The following is a 24,250-nucleotide window of genomic DNA, read 5'->3' as shown; positions in this document are numbered from 1 at the left end:
GTTATAACTCTTCCACTTGGTATAAATAATAAAATGTTGATGGACCAGAGAGACTGGTGCTATGGTCCAGTGAGTAGGGCACTCACTAGGGTTGTGGGAGATCCAAGGATGTGTCTTCCACATTACAGATGTGTGCCCTAACGGCTTGGCTGTGGCTACTTTGGCATGGGTCTTTCTTTCTTTCTTTCTTTCTTTCTTTCTTTCTTTCTTTCTTTCTTTCTTTCTTTCTTTCTTTCTTTCTCTTTTCCTGGCACAACTCTGCATCTGCTGGTTTGTTAGCAGTGTGAACATCTGGGGTTAGTGCCTGCTATACAAAACCATGCCCCTTCTGGGGCCTAGAACAGTGCAGAGAATGCTTCCCCGCCTCCCTGCTTGTAGTGCTTTGAAGTCAAATTATGAGTGCTTTCTATCAGTGGAGGAAAAGGGGTTCCTTGCATCTTCTCTCTCTTCTACAGCTTGATCCTGCATCAGGCCCCTAGTGCCTTTGTGCAGGGGAGCCATAATTTTGTCATAGAATTTCTTTAGCCCTAAAATAAATCTTTCATCTTCCTGCCCACTTAAATGTTCATAGTTTAGTATGTTGCATTTAGGGATGTGCTTCTGTCTTTGAAATATTAATCAACACAAGAGAGCCAAGTACGACACTGCTCTTCAGCTCTCATGTTTCAATTGCTTTCTGACTAAGGGGAAGGGCACAGTGCCACCTCGGGAGAAGCCCCAGAATGGAACCGTCACTCAGATTGTTCCTGTTTGCTCCCTGCTCCTTTTCTCCTCCAAGGGGGAAGTAACTGACTGCAGCTGAAAAGGCTAAAATCTACTTCCCCCTCATACTGGCCCAACAGTGTCCAGCATATTGGGGAGTGGGAGGGAATATGGAGCCATTGATCTGCCCACTCCATGCCCCCTCTGCCCTCTTCCTCTGAGTTATATATGTCCAGGAGTTTTTGTTTTAAAACTATTTTTTAAAACAAAGACAATAAAAATATATTAGCTCTATACCAAACTATAAATGCAAGGATTTGGTGATAAGCATTATAAACATATAAAGTCGGCCTTTAACATCAATAAGATCTTTCTGAGCCAAAGACTGTGTTGCACCCTCACGTTTAGGGAATTGTTTTTTATGCATTGTATCTACAAGAGAAATGCAGTTTGAATGAGGTTCAAGTTAAATGACTGATCTGTACAGCTGTCTATCTATCTTGGGTACTTTTATGTCCCCCCGTCATCACACGATCTGAGCATCTCACAACATTCAGTGTATTGATCTTCACAACTCTCCTGGAGGGTAGGGAAGTGCTATTATCTTATGTTACATTTTTACATATGGGGAATTGAGGCATAGGAAGACTAACTTAGTTGCCCAAGATCACACAGGAAGCCTATGGCAGAGCAGAGCCAGGCTACTGCACTAGTCACTGGGCCCTCCTTTCTGTCCTCCACTCGAATAACTACATCCTACATGCTTTGGATTAGGAAGAGAGGCAAACTTTCACTTTTATATCTCAGGTCAGAGTATTGTGACTACTAAAGACTAAACCAAAACCATAGTGCGGAAAAAACTACACAAAGCAGTTTTAAATTCTGTGGGGTGAATTTCTTCTCCATAACGCATTTTCACTGATCTCCTGTTTCCCAAGTCAGCATCTCAAATGTAAATAATTTGTAGTAATCAAAAAGGAATCCACATAAGGAGTTAAATTTTGTTCCAAACTGAGGAACAATTGAAAATCATGTCTGAAAACCTTAAATTATTATACAGTTTATATATACTATAACACATTAGCTAATCTGAAGCAGATAGGAGACTTTTTGGGGTCATTTTTTCCAAGTGATGGCTCAGAGTTACATATGCACACAAATCCCAATATCTTTCAGATGAAGTACAGCCAAAGTAAATGTGTTTTAAATTCATACTGGAAATGCAGATGCTCTAAAATTGTCTGGTAGACAATCTCTTTAATAGATGTAACAAATATTTTGTTTTTCCATTACCACTATATAAAAAAGCACTTTATGCTTGCTTTCCTCAACAAAAATCCTACCAATGACTTTTATTAAACTTCCAGGATAACACAGGACCAAGAGAAAGCCGAATATTTATTCTTGATTGTGTCTAGGCTAAACTCCAAGTTTGAAGAGTTTCCAGAATAGACAGGAAAGCCACTAGTCCTTTAAGGAGTATGGTGACTTTAAAGCATCCTATTAATACTAACAATACTTTGCAGGTATATCATTCATCAGATCCAAACAACTGAAAAGTGAATTATTATTCCTCTATTACAGATGTAGAAACTAAAGCATAGAAAAATTAAACTACTTGCCATGGGTCACACGGTGAATCAATAGTAGAACTCAAGTCTCTGGACTCTCAGTGCCCTGCTCTAACAACTAGAAACTCTGGTGTCACAGTGGTTATAGTCATACATCTATCTGTGTGACTCCAAAAATCTTGAGTAAGACTTGCAAGCATGTATCTTAGGAAGAATAAACTCAAAATAATATCTGCCATAAACATGGTCTTTTTGATCGCATTATGGGGTGTTGGTTTCAGTGGAACCCATTTCTTAAGTCTCAGTGCTGCATTCTGAAGTTCCATAGAGAGTATGGGACATGACAAATAAGGCCCTGATTCTGTATCAGATTTGCTACTATGGACCCCCATGCACATGGGGAGCCCCATTGAAGGCAGATCTGGTTGTAGGATCAGTTCCTAGATTGCTAAACAATTTTTGTAAATAACATTTTTCCCTAATCAAAATTAGGAAATTGTTTTACCTGTTTGAAAGATAATCACATACATTTATGATTTATCAAACTGTTACATTATATGCATTATTTTACATAGTATAATACTGCAGTAAGACACAAAACACACAGTAAGTGATAAGTTAAATGAAAATGTTTGCTTAGTGTATACAAGTTTAATATGTAGTCAATAAGGGTACCAGGTGGTGTCACCATGCAAACAAGGATTTCAGTTGGGGGGCGGGGAGGGAAGGAAGGTCTTAAAATAATTTAAAAAGAAAGGGAAAAACTACTTCATTCTCTCCTGTCCAAAGAACAATGAAGCAACTTTGAATAGGAATAATTTGCAACTTCGTTTAAGTTACAGTTTTCAGATGCGCCCCAAAGGTCTCCAAATTGCTGAAAGCTATGCAAGACATTTGACCAGCCATTTTGTGTTTTGTTTATCACAAGGGTTGATACTATTTAAAACACTTTACATTTTGATCAATCAGAAATGATTGCCATGGAGTTGGAACTTCTTATGCTAGAAAGAAGATTTGTTCATGGTTGTGACACAAAGCCAAGTACCTGAACTGAACCTCCTATGGTATCTTCAGTATGTTCAAATTAAAATTAATTTTTAGTTGCAGAATTCTATAGATCTTAAGATTTTATTTGTATAATATAGAAGTACAGTGTGTTGATGTGTTTTGTAATCCCATGTTTAAAATGTAGTATGTCGATACCTTTTTTTCTTGGTTGTAAGTAGGATTGGATTACATTTTTGTCCATATGTTATGGAAAGAATAGTTCATCCTGTTCTCTTTTTTAGCAAATTGTGTTCTTTTAATAAAGATGTTCTTTAAAAAAAAAAAGTAGGTGTGTCAGCATTCATCAAACAGTTTGCTAACAAATTAAAACTGACTGTTTGCTTAAAGTTCAGCTGGCTTCTGTCAGATGATGAGAGCACCATGAATCCTAATTATATGTGGGTGAGTACAGAGCACACTTGTTCAAGAATGGGTTGTTAGCAACAGGGTGAAGATGAGGGATAAAAGAGATGTCTGTAACATTCAGAATCCATTTATTTTTGACAACATACCAAAGTCTTTTGCGTTCTCTTTAAAATTCCTTTTGTCGGGGGAACAGATTACTGCTTTCAAGATAGCTGGCCAAAAGAGGGTAAAAAAAGAAGGATGGAAAGTTCTTGAGCAGCTGAGGGAGGCCTATGCCAAGACAGCTAAAAGTTGTATAATAATAGTTAGACTGGGATTTGATATAGCTATCAGTGCAAATTCAGGACAGCAGTTACCCAGTTTGGATACTTCTTTTATACAGTCAAAGGTACAATTCATGTTCACTTTGTTGATCTCTTGTCATCTTGTCCCCTATTTTTATTATAGCTCCCATTTCATAGCCTTTTTAGATAGAAGAGCCAGGTATGTGGTTGCTTTCCAAGTACTAATAGAACTTGATAATGCAAGGTGCTGAGCTCATTTTATGAGGCACTAAGGGCTACATCCACAAAGGGATGGCCTTACTGCCATTTTAGCTGTAAAAGTCCAACATTTAGGAGCCACCAAGATCCTCAAAAGCCCATTAACCCTGGAAGTGCCTAAATTCCCAAGGCACCTTAGTTTCTGCTGATGGGCATTCACAAAGCCAACTATGCCCTGATGAAACCAAGCAGCTCAGCCCCTGAGTTCATGGCTAAACTCCATCAGGAGTAAGGTACAGTTTAAGGTGCAACTTAGGCCACACCTCTTTCCTTGGTTTAGGCAGCTCCCCACTGAATTTGCTGGTTTCTGTGAATCCCTTTCTTAGGTGCCTAACTCTCCTTAGGCATTGTAGAGAAAGTCTGGATACCCAGTTTGGGGCTGAGGATTCCATTGGGTGGTGGGGCACTTAAAAGTTACACGAAACATTACCACACCTAAGTCCTTCAGTACGCTCAACCCCCATTTACTTCAATGGCAATAGAGAATGCTCAGTGCCAAGCAATAGGCACTCAGCACCTTGCAGGAGTAAGCCTATAGTGGTGATAGGTCTGCTTTTCAGAATTATTGAGCACCTACTGCTCCCATTGACTTCAGCTGGATCTGTAGGTGGCTGGAGCCTCTGAAAAGCAGGCCTTCTGATGTTTGTATTAATAGGTAATCAACTTTCTTCTCAGACACTAACTCCTAGGGCCTACAAACCAAGGGCCAAAGTTAATTCTCTGGCACTGGGTTTTCCTAGTCTCTTGACCATTGTTTTTCCACAGCCAAAAGGAAGCAGGACTAATTCAGCCTACCTGTAAGTAGGCAGTAAATCTTTGAAGTCAGTGAATTTATCAGTTACACCTATGCTGATTTGACCTAAATATATCTAAATGCTATTTGAAGACTCATTCATGGCAACTCTGGGTCATGTTCAGCCATAGCATAAGGAGATGAGATTTCCATTGACATCAATGGGTGCATCCAGTTCTTTCCAGGCTAATTTGTTCTCGTTTCCTGCTCCCACACAAAAATGTAATATCTCATGTCTGTATTTTCTATGTCTACTCTTAATTCCGCAGAGACAGTAGAATCTCCTTCAGAAAGCTTTATGTGCTGCTGTCAACACACATACGGTATGTCCTCTAAGCTGTCTTTACTTGTCTACCTGAGGTGTAGGACATATAGCATTTCACTGCAGAAAATCTCAATTACCTTAATAAAGAAAAGAGCTGTTGCAAAACAAAATTGTGAGAACAGAAATAATTTGGAATTTAAAGTACAGTGAGTTTCCAAACCCAAATACATATTTATAACAAGTCATTTTTCCTCTGTTGGACTCCAATCTTCTCTGAAAACTAAATACGCCTTTCTGTGGTTTCTAGTATTAACAGCAAGACTGGTGTTGAAGCCGGCTCTCCAGGCCCCAAAAATACATGCAGATTCATGTAGCTGTCTCTGGGGAAAAACTTAACTTGTCTCTGATCCAACCTGTCATGACTTCATTGATGCAGGCAGTCATTTTTTAGGGCTTTTGAAATACTCTTACCCCATCATTCAGAGTAATCTTCCAGGGATCGAGAGAGATATTATGTGGAAAGGCAGGAGATTGGCTTCATTTGTCATGCAAGTATTTAAAGGCAGTGTTCATTATTTAAACATGACAAAATATATGCAGAATGTCAAAACGTCTATATTTATTTAATTGATTATAGGAATTTTAAACTTTTATTGTACTGCTTTGCTGTCTTCCATTCTTCATCTCAACTGTGTAGTCTAATATAAGGTGATAGATGGTCCAGCTGACCAGCAAACAACCTTCTTTTAAATGAATGTTAATTGTATTCGGAGAGAACAGTCTTAAACTACTTCAGCAGTCATCTATTTTGTGAAGCACAGCATTTCCCTTGTGTGATATTCTCTACAATTCTGCTGTTCATGGTCTGAGAGGACAGGTATAAACTCAAATTAAGCCTTTCAGCTGCAGTTGTAATGGTAAAAATCCCATCATTGCCCTGTTAAGAAAATACCGTAGTGTTCATCTACATCACATGTGATATAGGTTTAAGTATAGGTCTGCTATTAGAGAAGAAAGAGTCTTACATCCAGATGATATAAAGCCACACCCATATGCATCTCTTATTGGTATTCTTGGAAGTTAAGTAAGAAGGTCCAGTATTGAATAGGCCCAGTACCATGCAAAGGATGAATGTGTCAGGTCAGCAGTTATGATGTAGCTTGAACATTAAAGCCCAAAAATATAGTTGAATGGAAACAGGTCAGAATAAACTGAGAAGAGCTCCAGCTTTAACCTTTTCTGGGTCTCATTGGAGAAGTACATGTATGGCTGATGTTAGACTTAGTTTCAGAGGCAGATGAGGTGGAAGATTCAGTTTGCATTTTGAAAAATTGACTGTGATACACTATTGTTCCTCTCACTAGGTGAGGCATGGTGTTTGTTTTCAATGGTGTGGGACACTGTCTGCCAGCTCATTGTTCAGGGAATAGACATCTAAGTAGGAATTAATTTTGTGTGTCTTCCTTCTTTTATTCCGTTTGAGTGGAATATATTGTTCTTTTGCCTGAACAGTAGACATACAACTGCTTTTTACATTTACTGTGTCTCTTATCTGAGTAACAAAAGAGTCCCATAGATAGGTGACCAGTTCCCTCTTGCACTGGAGATTGTATGAGCCAGTGTAGTAATGAGGATGGGATAGGTCTGCTGTTAGAGAAGAAAGAGTCTTACATCCAGATGATATAAAGCCACACCCATATGCATCTCTTATTGGTATTCTTGGAAGTTAAGTAAGAAGGTCCAGTATTGAATAGGCCCAGTACCATGCAAAGGATGAATGTGTCAGGTCAGCAGTTATGATGTAGCTTGAACATTAAAGCCCAAAAATATAGTTGAATGGAAACAGGTCAGAATAAACTGAGAAGAGCTCCAGCTTTAACCTTTTCTGGGTCTCATTGGAGAAGTACATGTATGGCTGATGTTAGACTTAGTTTCAGAGGCAGATGAGGTGGAAGATTCAGTTTGCATTTTGAAAAATTGACTGTGATACACTATTGTTCCTCTCACTAGGTGAGGCATGGTGTTTGTTTTCAATGGTGTGGGACACTGTCTGCCAGCTCATTGTTCAGGGAATAGACATCTAAGTAGGAATTAATTTTGTGTGTCTTCCTTCTTTTATTCCGTTTGAGTGGAATATATTGTTCTTTTGCCTGAACAGTAGACATACAACTGCTTTTTACGTTTACTGTGTCTCTTATCTGAGTAACAAAAGAGTCCCATAGATAGGTGACCAGTTCCCTCTTGCACTGGAGATTGTATGAGCCAGTGTAGTAATGAGGATGGGATTTCCACAAGTTCTCATCTTTTTCAGTTGCACCATGTTTCTTAAGACTGAAAGCTCTTCACAGGATGGAGAGTGGGGCTTCAGTCTTTATTGGAGCCTCTGGGTATGCCATTATATAAACATTAAATCATTATTTTTAATGGATGATAATCAGCAAGCCCTCAAAATGAGGTTTACATTATGACGCAAACTTTTTTTTCCTTGATGATGCTACGCTACCTGAACTGAAGTCAAGGAGCCCTGAATCTGGCCCTACCACCAAATAAAATATTGTGCAAGCTAATTTCTGAGTTGGGCTGCAATAATTCCTGAGAATTTACATAGTAACACCATTGAATAAGATTGATTTACGTTGCTAAGTCTTGCAAGACAATTTGGAAAATAACTCAGGTTGCTACCATATCTTTAAGTGCACCTACATCTGGCTGCACGTAAGGATTAGTTTCACAGGGTCTGAATACACTGGTCTTACACATTAGCTCTCTCTTATTCTGCTCCAGCAAAAACCTTGCAACAGCATCAACAGTGGAGCAAAGCAGACTTAGACTCTGTTACTAAGAAGGAAAAAAACACAACCTGTTTTTAATGTCCAGCCCTTAATATAAACTGAGCAACGTTGTGTGTGATATAGATCCTGTTTGTCAGAAGCTATGTGAAATGTGTGATTTCTGGCACAGGCAAACATGAATCCTTTTTATTTATTTAGATGTGGTAGCACCATTGGGTGGGTCTCCTAAAGTTCTTGTGGGTTTGACTTCAGATTTTCCTTTGTATGCACTCCCCTGAGCCTCTGCCAAGCCTGCCATGCTTTAGCCCAACTCAGTCTTTCTCTGTGTACCTACTAATTAAGGGCTGTCTTTTTGTGTGTGTGTGTGTGTGTGTGTGTGTGTGTGTGTGTGTGTGAAGGCAAGTATGTAAACTCATAGGCAGCCTTGATCAAGTAATTGATCAGCAGATAATAGATGAAGGGCTTAGTCTGAGTCTTTCATTTAACTCCTTTGAATCATGCAAACTCTGATACATGAGAGGTAAAATGTTTCCTTAGTAATGGTTATATCAGAACATAAGAAACATGGTTTGGCCAAACTTGTGTATACCAACAAATACCCTACTTCACTGCTGACATCTGCAAACATTTTTTTTATGGTAAGTGGTTTTTTGATTCTCAGATTCTATGCCCTTACCGTCCTTCCACCCCCACCTCAAATTTGGGAGCTATGCTATTCCTTGGCTCTTTAAAGAAAACATGAAAGCATAGCTAGGCAACATTATATATTAACTGTAGCCGCACTATAAATCCTTGATGTTAGAACAGATATTCAGTAGCATCTTGCAGCCATACCATTTCAAGCTGTGAACTTGACAGATCACATAAGCTAATCACAGTCAGACCAAGGTAGTCCTTGGATCAAAGGCCCCTAGGGAAAAATGTAGGGTTCTGCCAGGAAGTAGTTTTGATGATTCATTAGTTATTAAAAACACTTAACATTTATATAGCACTTCTTATTATTGTGCTTTAAAAACTAATTCATTTTTACAATACATCTATGAGGTGGACAAACTAATATGCCCATTTTCCAGGTGGGGAAACTGAGACAAAGAGCTGAATTGTCTTCATAACACTTGTCTTTCAGGGCTGATACTAAACTACTATCTTGGGGTGATGTTAAGGAGCACTATGCTAGTAGAGGTACCAGCATTTAGATGATACATAAAACTGAAGTCCTGGCCCTCTGTGGACATTAAGAATTATGTGGCCTTTGTTGCAAGAGTTGTGTTAGGATGTTAAAGAGGTATTGTCAGATTAGTTTCTAAAATAAATTCCCTTAGCAATGACTTAGATTAATAAAACTGAAGGAATTTTTAAAAGACCAAATACGCTTTTCACTGTGAATGCTGTTTGTTTACTTTTTTACAACACTCTGATCTTGGAAAATTAAAAGAGGTTAGTCAGTTTTGCTTTACTTTAAAGTCAGTTGGTCAACTCAACTTTCGGGTTCATAATCACTACAATATTTGGATTACAATCCCTCTGAAGGAATACTCATTGTTTTTTAAAAAATGTTTCTGCTGGAGTTTTTGTAAATAATTTTCATGGAAGCATTTCTGTTGATCTTAATCTTTGTAAAAGCTTATTTTTACAAAACCTAATTTTTGCTCATTTAACTGGTGTCCCTTTAATCCTGATAACCTTGGCCAGATTCCAGCTTGGGTAATCACATGCTGTTCACACAAATTTTTCCATTAGAAATTGTATTATTAGTCTCTTCTTGGATGTTATATACTTTAGTGTCGTCTGCTGACAAATAGCTGCCCTGTTTCACTCTGAGGTGGCTTCACTTTGATGGTGAATTTAATGATTCTTATATATACTAAAGACTTTGGATTGTACAATCAGTTTTGTCTGAGTGTAATGCACCCTAGTGCAAAGGCCTATGCCTCACTTACATCCCACTGAAAGCCTATTTTGAGGGTTTAAATTGGATTTCAGTTATGCATAGGCCGTGTGCTGGCCCTTTGCAAAGGGAAAACTTTCATCTATTTGTGAAGTGCTTTGGAGCCATTTGTATCAAAGCTGCTATACCAGAATATATGTGATCACAATCTAAAGAAGCTGATCTTTTTTCCCCCGCTCTGAAATTATCATCTCATATGAGCAGATTAAATGCCAATGGTATCAGTGAAATTAGATTGTGCCCGAGTTTCATTCAGCTCATTGTGTCTGGGCATTGTCATTTGATGCTTTTAACTTTCATAAAGACTCCATGTTCTGCTGTATACCATTTCCGGGGTACCATGGTTCATGTCTTTCCTGTTTTTGAAGTGTAGCCCAGTGAAGGTAACCAGATGGATTACACATGCTCTTCATGCAGAAGCAGGCTGAGATTTACAGCAGGGGAATATTTCTGCTGGGTTTTTGTTTTATAAAGTATTTATTTTTTATTGGTTCATTATTCTCCAGCTCAGTAAAACCTTTACTATTTTGCATGCTAAGCAGATGAACATGATAATATCCAAGGGATCCTTGTGGCAATGCAATGAATTATGTTTACATGCAAACATGTCTAACATTACATGCAAACATATCTAATGCTTTCTGTAAGACATTTCAAATTGTCTTAAGCATACTTTGAAAAGTGGCCATAGTTCCTTTGTTGGTATTTGATAAGTGTAAATGTGTAATGGCAAGAACAAATCCATCACTTGAACTGTCTCCAGAAGGAAGTTTAATGATTTGAAGTGGGCCCCTTCCTGTAATCCTTACTCAGGCAGTGCCCACGTTCCCTCCAATAGGTGTTTTGCCTGAATCAAAGGCAAATTATGGTCTTATTAATCTCAGTGAAAACTCAGTGAAACCAGTGAAAACTTTGGCAATCATTGACTTCAAGGATTGGGCAATAGGTAAAAATGGCAAGATTTAGGCTCAAAATATACTTTTCACCCAATTTCCAAAAGGGATGCATGAGCAGATGCCTTTCTCAACGTCCTCTAAACCAAAGTCCACAGTAAATGCATATGAAGAATCAGAAACTCACCCTCTTCCTGGAATTTGCCTTTCTTAACAAATTAACAACAGCATACATTCAAACTTTCTCCCCAATCTTGGCTGCTCCTAGGGTTCCTCCATCAGGACGGCTCAGTCTACACCCAAGAACCTCTCTCCCTAGAGAATCACTTTCATCTCTTTCATATCCAGGCTGGATAACAAGCAACCTGATTCAGAGAGTCTGCAGAACCCACTTCAGTTTCTCCTAGCACAGTCAATACCTGATGACCATGTGGGAGGTTTCAAACAAACACTGCCATTCTGTTATGTAGCATGCTGCAAAAGCAGTGGAGGAAAGTTACAGATATCCATTCTAAATTTCTTTTCTCCTGCCTGTGACCTGAAAATTAAATTGAAATCACTTTTATTATTATTCTTATTATTATTATTTCTATTATCATATTATTTGTATTGCTGTGAGCACCTAGCAGCCCTAATCATGGACCAACATGCCATCATAGTAGGTGTTGTACAAATACAGAAATAGAATTGTTAATTTTAACTTGTAAGTAAAAATATGGATATCCTGTTACACCATAAGATATTACATGTGATAGCATTGGGGAAAAGCCTGTTGGGGTTTTTTGTTTGTTTTCTTGGTGGTGGGTTTTTTGTTGTTTTATTGGGGTGAGTGTTTTGTTTTTTTGTTTTTCTCATTTATTTTGTTTCCAGCCTGGGAGAGAGGTCTTAAAATTATAAACTGTTGTTTAAGCATATGATGAAGGCACATTATTTAGTATCTAAATTGAAAACTTTTTTCTGTTGTGCTAGATTTAAAAGCAAGCTCCCCGGGGCAGTAGATAACTTCATTGCATCTCATTCACTCAATTCCACAACATCTATCCATGTTGTCATTTATCAAACCTTCCAAATAGCTAAAGGGGGCTGTAAATGTTTTCTGTTGAATTCACAAATTCAGTTTTATGAAGCTCCTTCTGTTGTGATTATAGAACATAAACTTCTCCTTTTCATTTTAAAGCTGGTGGATATGACTCGGCACCCTAATGTGCTTCTCTGTTGCTTCTTGAAGTTGCCTTCCTAATTCTGACAATCTTTAGAGTCCTATAAGGCAACACTGAAAGAAATTAAACATTTCAAAACCACATTTTCAAACCTGGGCCCCTAAAACTGGCTTCAAATGGATTTATCAGCATTCAGCACCTTTGCAAGTCAGGCTGCTTATTTAAATGCCTAAATACAGATTTAGAAGTCTAACTTTATTGTCCATGTTTAGAAATTTTGGCCATTAACTAAGCATTCAACTCTGTCAACTTTACTCACACACCTACTCACACTTACTCTTTAAATAGTTGCAATGGATACTAGTCAACATGAATAAGGCTGGCAGCTCAATTTGCTCTTAGCACATGGGCACCAGAATGCCCACATTTACAAAGTTGGTGTAACTGTAGATCCACTGCTTCACAGCAAGCTGGAGACCACTGAACAGCCCAAGACATGGCTGCTGCTGCTGCTTTACAAGCATCCACAACTTTTGATCATCCTCCAGCATCGTCTATGACACTGTGGGCACTGATGCAGACTGAAGAACACTGGATTGACATTTTCAGTTCTCGTAGTCTTCATCAACTGCTCCATATCAAATGGCAGGACAAGATCAGAAATGAGGATTTACAAAGCTGAACCCAGCAACCATCAGCACTGGTTCAATTTCAGCTGCTTCCTTGGTATGGACATTATTAAAACAGAAAACTAACAAATTTCTGAAGCATGTGTATCAAGGAATGCTGTTACATGGCCAGTGATTAGGTAGGAATCAAAAGCTTTGGTGACACAAGAAGATTGCCAGCGATAAATATAAACTGAATTTACACCCAGACCACCTTAAGCACCTTGCCAGAGATTGATCTGGGTGGTGCTCGATTTGCAAGGAGGCTGTGTCCCTTTGGTATTAGCACTGATGATGACTTGCACATTATTTTAAAACATCTCCACCACTGGAGGTTGTGATACATATTTTATTTGACCATGGGGGCCAAGTACTTGCTGTTTAGTAATGCTGTGAGTAGCATTTGTATATATGTCATCATAGCATAAAGAAACTTTGATCTTTAAATTAGTTTCCTGATTGGCAAAACTGGATTTACGTCATCTGAATAAGACTTTATTGACTAACAGTATTTGTAGAACGCTGACCTATGTAGACGTGGCTGAGTGCTGGAACCATTTTTATTGTTTGGCATCACTTCAAGAGATAATGAACCAGCACCTGAGACCTTACTCAATTTTATTCAGTCTGTTTTGAGGCAGGACTACCATTGACTTCAAGGATTTGTCCCAGGATGAACTAGCGTGCAGCAAACTTTTCAGTTCTTGCTCATTTCAGTTCTTGTTTCATGTTGCACTCTTAAGGAGGGGAACCCCTTTGGCTGAAAGAATTTGTATTTATGTACCAAACATGTAATTGGATTGCATCAGAAATGGAGATGGGCCAGAACCAACACCCCACATCCAAATTCCAGATCTGGAACAGTAATGAGCAGAACCAAAACAGTGGACTCGTACACCCCCAGTCTTGGGAATTTGAAATCTGGACCCAGGTCTGAACTTCCCCAAAGTTCAGAGGAATGTATGATTTTGTTGCTAATAAAAAATGTGTATGAGCTGTAAACCTCAGATATAGGGCTTAGGCCCATCTCCAAGTGTAAAACATCAAGTCTAAATCATACAGATTAGTGTTGATGGTTTATGTAAAAACCCACTGAACCAAATTCTGTCCTTAGTCAATGGAACTTTCTCAGTGGAATTACATGGATGTATCTAATGGCAAATTTTAGACCCTTGTTGGATAATCTCAACCCCTATTTTTGTTGCTTTCACTGCATAACTCCCATTGGCATTGTAATGAATTGTGCAACATAGATTCAGAGGTTCTCAACCTGTGGGATGTGACCACCCTCCCTTTCTTTATAGTTCTAAGGGAAAATATGGGGTCACAGTATGAAAAAAGGTTGAGAACAACTGGTCTAGTAACAGTAAAAGAACTTGTTTTCCACATCATCAGTAGTTACAACTGAGTTTAGTTAACTTGTCAGCAATAGTTTACCATTATGGACTGCTTTTTCTCCCAATTATGTTTTTAGTAGTATTGTTATTATGCATTGTGCTATAGAGAGACCAGGTGGGTGAGAGAATATCTTTTATGGACCACCTTCTGTTGGTGAAAGAGACAAGCTTATAAGCTATACTGACCTCTTTGTAGCTCAAAAGCTTGTCTCTTTCAGCCAACAGAAGTTGGTCCAATAAAAAATATTACCTCACCCACCTTGTCTCTTTAATATTGTGAGACCAATGTGGTTACAACAATATAGCAAACATATTGCTATAGACGTACATACCACTTTACATCAGGGAAAAAATCTACAAAACAGAAAGCAATGCCTTATGCAGTCTGCAAGCTCAAACAGCAATAGTACAGATACCATACTAGCAATGATCAGCTTCTTTTCCTCATGGAAGTGAAAGTAGAGTGGGAGACTGCTTAGTGAAATTGGAGTTCATTCCGAGTATCACAGGTAGCATGGAAGAAGGCACAAAATCAGGAGTGGGAGAAGGAGTCCACTTGGAAACCATATTCATCTTCATTACTGAATAGAACAAAAGCTCAACCATGAGGAAATAATATCTTTCTACCAGCCCATCAAGCTCCCCATGCAGTTTCTTGATTTCTTCTGCGGACTCTGCTGTATTTCCCTCACTTCCCTGCCTCCCAAAGTCTTTCCATCATTCTCCTCAGGCCCAGCATTCTTCTGCAGACTGTCTTCTGCTTGCATTATGTCTAGACACTTATTTCCTACACTCCTGGTTTTTCTTTCCAAGCCTTAATGGCTTCTCCCATCTCCTAATAGTTCTCTTTGGACACCATTTTCAGAATACAGTTATTTACTGTTGAATATATTTCTGTATTTTATTATGGCAGAATAATCAATAAACCAGAAATTTTGATCTTCCCAAGAATACTGGGCAACTAGTTTTCACTGTGCTTTAGACAGCTGTATAAGATCTGCTGTTCCTGAATGTAATCATTGAAAATTATTAGCAGATGATCTTTATTTTTGACTGTTAAATTTCTACCAGACAGAACCAATAATTATTAAAATAATGTTGTCTTCCAAAGCCAGCTCTACACTCTTCTGTACACTGATTGTTAATTTGAGGGGAAACCACAGATCAGAAAGCTTCCATCTTTCTGTTCCTGAAACCTAAAACATTTATGTTAAAAGAGATTGTCTGGCAAGACAGTTTTCCTGCTAATCAGCTTTGTTTAAGAGTCCAGGTGACCATGATGATTCTTTTCATGTGAGTTTGACAGTGACAGGTTGGGTATACAATCTGGAGCAATGATGGGGGTGTTGCAAGAGGGACTGAGGTCCTTAGGTTGCAGCACTACCCAACAGTAAGGATGTGGCATTGTTTTTCTTGGACTCAGCTGTGCATGTCATGGAGGCTTGCTGCGCCTAACTCAAGCACACTGAAGCTCCGCACAAAAAAAAAAAGAGCAGATTTAGCATCCAGTTCATGTTGCAGGTTAGATTTAGTGCTGGCGATGGGAAGAAAACAATATAAAATCTCACTTGTAAAACTAAACTGCTACTTCAAGACAGACATGAAAGAGGCGCAATCATTTCAAGTCACTATCACACAAAATATCCTTTGAATCCCCTTCTGCTCACTTGGGCTGTACAGATGTGTCGATTGCAGTGAGTCTCTCTGTTTTAACTTCTCTTTTTGAAAAAGGTGGTGCATTTCTGCATGCTTTGCCATTCAGACGTTCCTTCTGGGGCTATTTTTTCAAGGCAAATTATTAAATTAGCAGCAGATGTGCTATTAATATTGATTAAAAACTAAAGACAATATTTTGGAGTATACTTTTAGTGAAAACTTAATTTTTTTACTTTTTCCCCAGTTAGGGTGACCAGACAGCAAGTGTGAAAAATCAGGACAAGGGGGCAATAGGCACCTATATAAGACAAAGCCCCAAATATCAGGACTGTCCCTATAAATCAGGACATTTGGTCACCCTCGTCCTGGTTGTTCATCACTGAGAGGTAGATGCTGTTACCTTCTCTCACGCTAAATCACGCCTCGGTTTGCAGGCAGTAATCATGGAATAAGGTATACTCAGCATGATTAGGGGTATCAGAATAAGGGCCAGCTAATTTTAATACAAAGGTTTTCCATACAAGCTGGGCTGGGTTCAAATACACTTAATTCAGCTTGACTCAAGATCTGTTCAGACTTAAGTTTCAATGATATCCATCTTCCTTACATTTAAATCAAAGTAACTAAGAAAGCATGCAGCCATGATATTTTGCATGTGTATATATAAAGGTGATATTAACCCAGTGTCATGGGTGTTCTGGAAGACTGCTGTGCAGCAGAACTTCCATACTTCAGTGGATGGGATTTGGAACAGGCATTCCAGAAGGCTCCACATTTACTATATGTAACAGAGTTGGGCTTCGTGCTAGCTCTGTATGACCCACTAAGGAGGAGGAAGTGAGGATGGGCCAGAGAAAAGACACAAGTGAAGAGTATCAAGTGGCTACAAGCCGCCCCGTAGGGAATGTATAGGACTTGTAGCCCCTGTTCCTACCTAGAGGATGGATTAGTAGCGATGTAGAGGTTGCTTAGCTAATCTGTGTCTTTCCCATAGTGTGAGTGCTGGATTCCATCCCCTCCACTTCACCTCCATTTCCTGCACAGTTCTCATGCGCTTCCCTGGGAATCTCACCCTGTCTTCATTAGTATTTATTGACACATAAATAAATAAACATAAGATAATTCTGTCAGCTTGGAATCACCTTAAAACTTTGAATTTCTAAATAGGTGATACCAAGCTCAGTAACTGCTTATAGGGAGCTGTGGGCCAATTAGCACTGAGAGCTAATGAGTAATAGCTGGCTACTATGGCACATATGCAGTTTGTATATGAGACTTTTCCATAGTGGTTATAAAGAAATCAGCTTTGGATGCTAAATTCGTATTGATCCCTCTGATGGACAGACAGGGGAGCATGGTTATTGTATTCAGATACAGGTGTAATGGGAGGCTATGCTTAGGGGCAAATAGTGTGTGGCAAGTAGTGTAGTAAGTCTCAACCCCCTTGTGTTCCTACTTTCTTATTCATGAAAGCGTAGGACATATACAAAAAAGGGGGACAAAGTGTTAGAGCAAAGCCAGAGAATGGGCATGTCTGCAGAGACAAGGCATCACGCTATCATGCATAGTTTTCTGCTGTTTTGTGTCCTCATCTCTTTTCTCCTTACACTTATATACTCAATAGTGAAACTGTGCTGTGCAGGATTCAGCCCATTTCTGTGTGTTCAGTACCTGACCTGTCACTGAAGGAAGTTAACATTTATGCACAGTTAAATAAAGCCCAAAGTCTCTCTCCACATGTGAACTGAAAATATTCAGTGTGTGGTCTTTGGGCTAAAATGTGATATAACATGCTCTGTGGCATTGTATAGTGATGGTAACTGGAAACCAGCAATGGGAAATGAAAGAGGAACTCAGAAAAATTTGCAATTTGCCATTATGAAAATACCAGTGTTTTCACTTGCCATTGTTTGCCATGCTTAGATTTTTTTTAGACTCTGGCTTTATTTAAGGGAGCATTAAAGTAATTTTGAAAAATTAAGAATTCAGGTTTGAAGATGCCCACATGAAGTGAATCAATGAAATTTTGTCAGTAAAAGATTTACCTGCTCCCAAAATGCCTTTTCTCTTGGCGGAAGCTGGAGTCTGGTTACTGACTGTTGATTGCTAAAGGACATGTATGCTGGCTTGCTGTAATATTTGTCTGCAATAGTAATAAAGCAAATGTGAACTATCTTCTGCTGCCACTGAGCTAGTTCTGACTTATTTTGTGGACAGGATCAGGAGGAGAAATGTCACTTGGACGTCAGGAGGCTTTTGAAATTTTCAAGAGGGATTATGTGGACAGCATAACCATCGAGGACAACAAACAGCTTCTTAAACAGAGGTGAGTGAGTGTCACATTTAGATACAGGCATAGCCAGGGCTTTAAGGGCTCACAATGACTCTTGTGAACTATGTTTCAAGCTTCAAACTTAAACTTGGGGCAGCAGCAATCTATGCCTGCGGGAAAGATTTTTTGCCCATCAGGTGCTTGGGGGCATTATATAAGAACCTGAATAGAATAGAATATAAGAAGCAATCAGGCTGGTCACAGAGCATTACTGTTCTTCTCTCACAAGCCCTATAGAATATAATATGGCAGGATGGCGTTGACAGTTTTGAATTACGTAAAGGAAGTTGGAGTCATGTGACTACTACTTTCATTAATATAATTTCCATTGTAGGAAAGAGTTTTATAGGCTCAGGCACTGAATTAAGATACCAAAGGGACTCACGAAATCTGTGTTCTAGTCCTCTACTACTGATATTCTGTGTGTTGTTGGCCAAGTCATTTTAACCTCTCTGTGCCTATCTCTCTCAAATAGAAATAGCAATATTTTCCTACCGCACATATTAATGTTGTAAAGCACTTTGAGCTGTTAAGATGGAAGGGACTAGAGAAGAGCAGCATATTAAAAGTAGTAATCCACAGCAAGGAAGACAGTGATAATCCTGGAAATTATAGCACATCATCAGATAATGTCAACTGGCCAACAGTGTTATGTCATTCCCACTTCTGCATGTGGCATATATATACAGCACACCCACAGCGTTCAGTGACAAACAAGGCCTTTGGGAGGTGATTAGAGGTATGAAGGTGGATCTATAATACCTTTCTCACTTTTTATACTCCTGTGTCTCTCTCCCAACTTTTCCTTTTGTCTGCTCCCTTTCCTGGCTTCATCCTTAGAGTGGTCTCCCACCCCCTGTGCACCAAAGGCCTTATATTCAGAGGCACTGAGCACCTGCCATTGCCATTAACTTCAGAGTATCTCTGAAAATCAGGCCCCAGGCTATCTCCCTCTCCTCTCTGCATTTTATTCTGAAACTCACTGTTTATTAGTTTTTTGTTTACCTTCTCTGAACTGCATAACTTCGTTCTTATGTCTACATCTTCCATTCTCTGACGCCCAAGTACCAAGATGATGGGAGTGTAAGAAGTAGATAAGTATTTATTTGAACTATCCTGTTTAGAAATGTCTGTATTCTGATGATAAATAGATCAAATTGTTCATTTAATGTGATCATTCCTTGCATCTCTTCCTTTCAAGAACTAATAAAACAGTTTATAAATAAAGATTTCAGTGGCATTACATCAACATAAAATTGGAGTAACACAGTGGTGAATCAGGACCATGATTTCTTGGACTTAATGCATGTTTTTATCAATTTCTCTGACATAAAGCATTGTGAGGGAAAATGCATATTTCCTTTTATATTCTGAATATATAGTAGAGATGGGCCCAAACCACAAAGTTTGGTACCAGATTCATATTTCCCCAAATTTCAAGGGAATTCAGACCCACACTCTTGGCGTACCCCATTTCTAATAAATAGCAATTGTCATTATTCACAAGTGCTGTGTGAATCTTGATGCATTTGGAAATCATTTCTCATGCTGTTTGCAGTTGACTTTAGCAAAGGAGATTTGCAGCTCAAAGTTTATTACGTTTGTTAAAAATGGATTCATCTCAAGTCTGTAATTTGGAATGCAACTGCTGAACCACCAGTTGCAAATTGCACAGTAAAAATCTTATGCACAACACATATTTAAAGGTTACCATACCTTTCCCATATATGCAAGCCTCTCATGCTCATATTTTTGTGTACAGTAGCATAACCACTTCTGTCATATCATGGCAGCATTTGATTAAATTTATTTATATTTTAATTGTTTTTTTCTTCTCTTTTTTCTCTTGTTTTTTCCCCTCTCTTTTACCTTATATTGGATAAATTTTCTTTTCTTTTTATTTCCATTTTACTTATATTATTTGTGTTGGTTGTGAGTTAACATAAAATTGAAATCTTGACTGTAATGCTAACAACTATAACAATTCAAATGTCTTGGGCACTGGGAGCCAGCTATATAGATGCTTTCTATAGATGCCTTTGTATAACTGAAATACAAGAAAAATCAGGTGCTCCTTTAAAACAATGTGCATAAGAGAAATATGTATTTTAAACTTTGTAAATATTGCTTTTCATCTGTAAACCACAAAGAACTTTCCACAGGTGTGTCAATATTTCTTTCGCCAGTTTTTACAGATGGGGAAACTGAGGTACATTAAGGATTCGTTTCTTGATGAAGGCCACACAACGAATCATTGTTCAAGTGAGAAACTGAATGTAGGGTTTCTTCATTTCAATAAACTTTAGCTGCCCCTTTACTTCAGCTGGCCTTGGGGAACGCTAAACAAATGGCCTCATGAGGTAGAAGGGTCACTCCTGCAGACATGTATGCATCTGGCACAAAACAGTTGGTATTCATTTCTGTCCTCTAAAGTGAAAACTGCTGCTGCCCATTTGCACTGCCTAAATGCCTATATTTGTAACCACACAGAGGCAGAGTTCCGGGCCTTTGACTTCCTACACTAGACCTCCAAAAAGCTTACTAATGTCTGAGCCTTCCAAGGCATTGAGGAGAGGAGAGGCTTCGCTTAGCATCCATTCCTTGAAGTGAAGAATAATCTTAAATCTCATTTTCCAGTGAAACATGCATGAAAACTCGTCCCATTTGAACCACTACAATCTAGCCTCCCATGCTGCACCAGACATTCTAAACCCAGCCCCAGCATACATTTCCAATTACAAGATCTCATTGTAACTTAGAGGTATAATGTAAAGCTGCTCTGAGGGCTTCTCCACATGGTTCATTAATGTGTGCCACAGAGGTGTAAATTCTAGTGCACAGTAGCATGCCCTGCACTGTCTGGGCTGTATGGACCCTGCTGGTGGTCCCGTTTGAAACACACCATGTAGACAAACTCCCAGTTTCTTCATTCTCCTACATCAGATTTTCCACTTATTTTCCTCTTTAAGTCTCAACTTTCCAATCTGCCAATTTAGGCAATTTTTGCCTTTTCTCCTCTACTGACAAGCTTTTGTTAATAGGCTTTGATACCACAGTGTCAAATTCACTCCTGGTTTAACTGTTGTGGTCAGAATTTACCAAGGGATGAATTTGGCCCCGGGTGATTGAGTCTGGAATAATCCTTAATGGAATCGAGCTGTGTGTAATAAATGAGTGCTAAACTAAGTATGTTGGTTCTCCCATTTGATGGCCTCCAAGAGAGTCAGCTCTTACGCTGACTAATTAAACAGAGACTTGTATTTCAAAAAAATTATTTAGGATATGTCATATTTGCATTTTAAGGATGAAATCTTTGCACCATTGAAGTCAGTGACCAAATTCCCATTCATTTCAATGGGACAAAGATTTCACCATGTGAATTTTACTTATGATGGCAACTAAAATCCATGTCTCAGCAACAACAGTCTTCTTGAGGGAACTGTATACTCACTCAGGCTACATGTGAATTTCCTATAGACTGCACGAATACAGTTGCTTAACTGACCAGTAAACATTAACGTTCACATACTGATGATCAGTCTCCCTCGAGAGCACCCTTATGCTAGATTTCTTCTTGGAAAAGAATCAGAAACTACACTTTTTCCATAATTCAATGAGTGGGTTGACCCCAGAAGTGTTTGTTTTGTTTTTACTCAATCATAGGCGTTTTACCTGAGTACAGATTAAGAAACAGTGAGTAAGGAACTCAGGATTTGGCCCAAGGTTTGGGAGAAGAGAGAGAAAGAGGCCATTTGGAGGTTTCTCTTAGATCTGTGCCCAGACTGCAGGAGATCCCTTTGATTGTATTAAGTCAATGCTCATGGAAATACAGTAGCTTATAAAAACAAAAGATGGCAAGTGAATGTTTCTAAGGCTTCTCCCTACTCGTGTCATAAATAGCAAGTGTCAAGGAACCTTCTTGTAGAGGATACTTATCCATGCTGAATTCAGCTTTAACAGTAAGTGAGCAGGAACAAATGTGGATGTGGTGGTCCAAAATACTTAGTCTGAGGGAGAAATTGACTAATTAAGATGGGGCAGTTACCCAAACCACATCTCCCTCATGGGAAAGCAATATTTCTTAACTCTACACCACTGCTCTTTGAGCTAGTCAGAAATACAACTTGTGGATTTCCGCAGGAGGTTCTGCTAGAGCAGGGCTCATCCAGATCAGCGGAAGGCTCCATTAACTGTCAAGTACAGTAGTTTTGCCTCCAAACCCTGCAAGGAATCACTATACACATCTAAGTAACCATTCAGAATTTCACAACAAGGCTAGTGCCCCACCACAACAACCTTGATACAGCAAATCACCCCTCTGGTATTTATTTCCTTCTTTGATTATTACAATGGGGTTTTCCTGTAATATCCTCAAATCCCTCAGGACTTTTTCAACTATTCCATTGAATATAGAGATAATTTCCTTTACCATTAAAATAGAATAAATTTAGTGTTACAGAGTGTATTTTGTATACCATGTACCCTAAATAGCTTTACAAATTGCAGGGTTAGATACTGGCAGTCTAGTGATTCTGTCAACTGATGCAGTAATAGCACAAACAGCCTGGGATACTGCAACCTGTTTAACAGAAAGGGCAAAGGAAGGAGGGGGTAGGAAAATTCTAGCAGCCTCCTAGGGAAGATGGAGAAATTTAGTCCATTTATTGGATCCTATCTTTTGGCTGCTCTTTTTGGAAGATGCTCAGATATCATGGTGATGGGCACCTTGTAAGGATATAGATGAAGCAAGTTTATTGAGAATGCTAATTGTTAGTTTTTTGGAAAAGGAATATTGCCTTACATCACATTTCCGGCTGAACAGAAACCACTGCAGATTGCAGAAACCAATTACTGCAGATTATTTTGAATAATACATGAGGATGGAATCCTTAGGGGATAACAAGGAATTTTTCAAGTTAGTTAATTTAGAAACAGTGTTAGTGTTATTAGTTAAGCATTGTAGTCATCTTTCATGAAATAAGAAATAAGGAAATTGTTTGTTTGTGTCACCATAGTAATTACCTAAAGGCCCCAGTCATGGACCAGAAACCCATTGTGCTATGCATTGCAAACAGAGAATAAAAAGATATCCCCTGCCTCAATGAGCTTACAGCCTCACCTGTCACTCCAACACTCAACTAATTTTACCATTGTTTACATGACTTAAACTACTACCATTGTACGTTTATGCGGAGAAGTTACTGTGAAGACTACATGAAGACAGTGTGGTGTAGATGCTTGAGCAAAAGGCTAGGAGCTATGAACTTATGAATTGCACTACACTCATTGCATGGCTTAGGGCAAGTCACGTAACTGCTCTGTGCCTCAGTTTCCCCACCTTTAAAATTGGGGTGCTAATACCTTCCTCCAAAGGGTAATATACGGTTTGTTTTGTTAATGTTTGTACAATACTTTGGAAATGTACAGCACTAAAAGTGTTATTCGTTATGTTATGATATCACATCCAGAAGGGCCCAAAATAGCTGTACATATGTTACACATGCAGAAATAACTCACCTGCCACTGAAATGCAGTCATCTTCATGACAGAATAAAGTGACAATTTAAGCAGACACAGAAACACTGCACACCAGTTTAGAAATTAAGGTTAAAAACAATTGAAACTTGCTGTAGGAATGTTATTACCAGCTCTAGAACTTGGCCAGGCCACCAGGGTTAACATCCCTACTCTTGCGAAAAGTTCCCTGGGATCTTTAATTACCACAAGTGGTCAAAGCCTCAGTTTTCTTTTTCAATACTCCCTAGAAACAGAGGGTTAATTAGCTCAGTACAAAAACAGAGGGAAAAACCATTTACTGAATCACCAACACCACTTCCTGCAGCTGGCTGGGTTGTCCTTGGTCTCCCGTCCAAGTATTGACCAAGGTCAATTTTTCCATCAAACCACTATCCCAAGATGGTAAGACTATAAAACCTCAATCTGTGCCAGTATAAGGAGGGTACAAATGTGCAGTATTAAGTAAAAGGAAAATGTTATATTACTGAAACAGTGCAAAAGAAAATTAAGGACAAAAATTTGCTTGAAAGAAAAGGTATTTAATTTATGGGTGTTTATCAGTTATAATCCTCGACAGGTTTCAGAGTAGCAGCCGTGTTAG

At 38.8% G+C, this 24,250-nt stretch overlaps 1 protein-coding gene across 2 annotated transcripts in view; it reads left to right on the top strand.

Moving 5' to 3' along the window:
* The window catches only part of KIF6 (kinesin family member 6), a 282,709-nt gene that overhangs the window by 181,408 nt on the left and 77,051 nt on the right, over nucleotides 1-24,250 (top strand). For both annotated transcript variants that reach the window (XM_043511614.1, XM_038397613.2), the window contains one exon: nucleotides 18,018-18,126. In XM_043511614.1, the coding sequence (XP_043367549.1) occupies nucleotides 18,018-18,126 (109 nt within the window). The remainder of the gene's footprint in view (nucleotides 1-18,017; nucleotides 18,127-24,250) is intronic.

This window comes from Dermochelys coriacea, chromosome 3 (assembly GCF_009764565.3).
Source record: "Dermochelys coriacea isolate rDerCor1 chromosome 3, rDerCor1.pri.v4, whole genome shotgun sequence".
NCBI classification, from domain to species: Eukaryota; Metazoa; Chordata; order Testudines; family Dermochelyidae; genus Dermochelys; species Dermochelys coriacea.
Note: the sequence above shows the minus strand (reverse complement) of the source record. Positions and strands in the feature narration are given on the sequence as shown.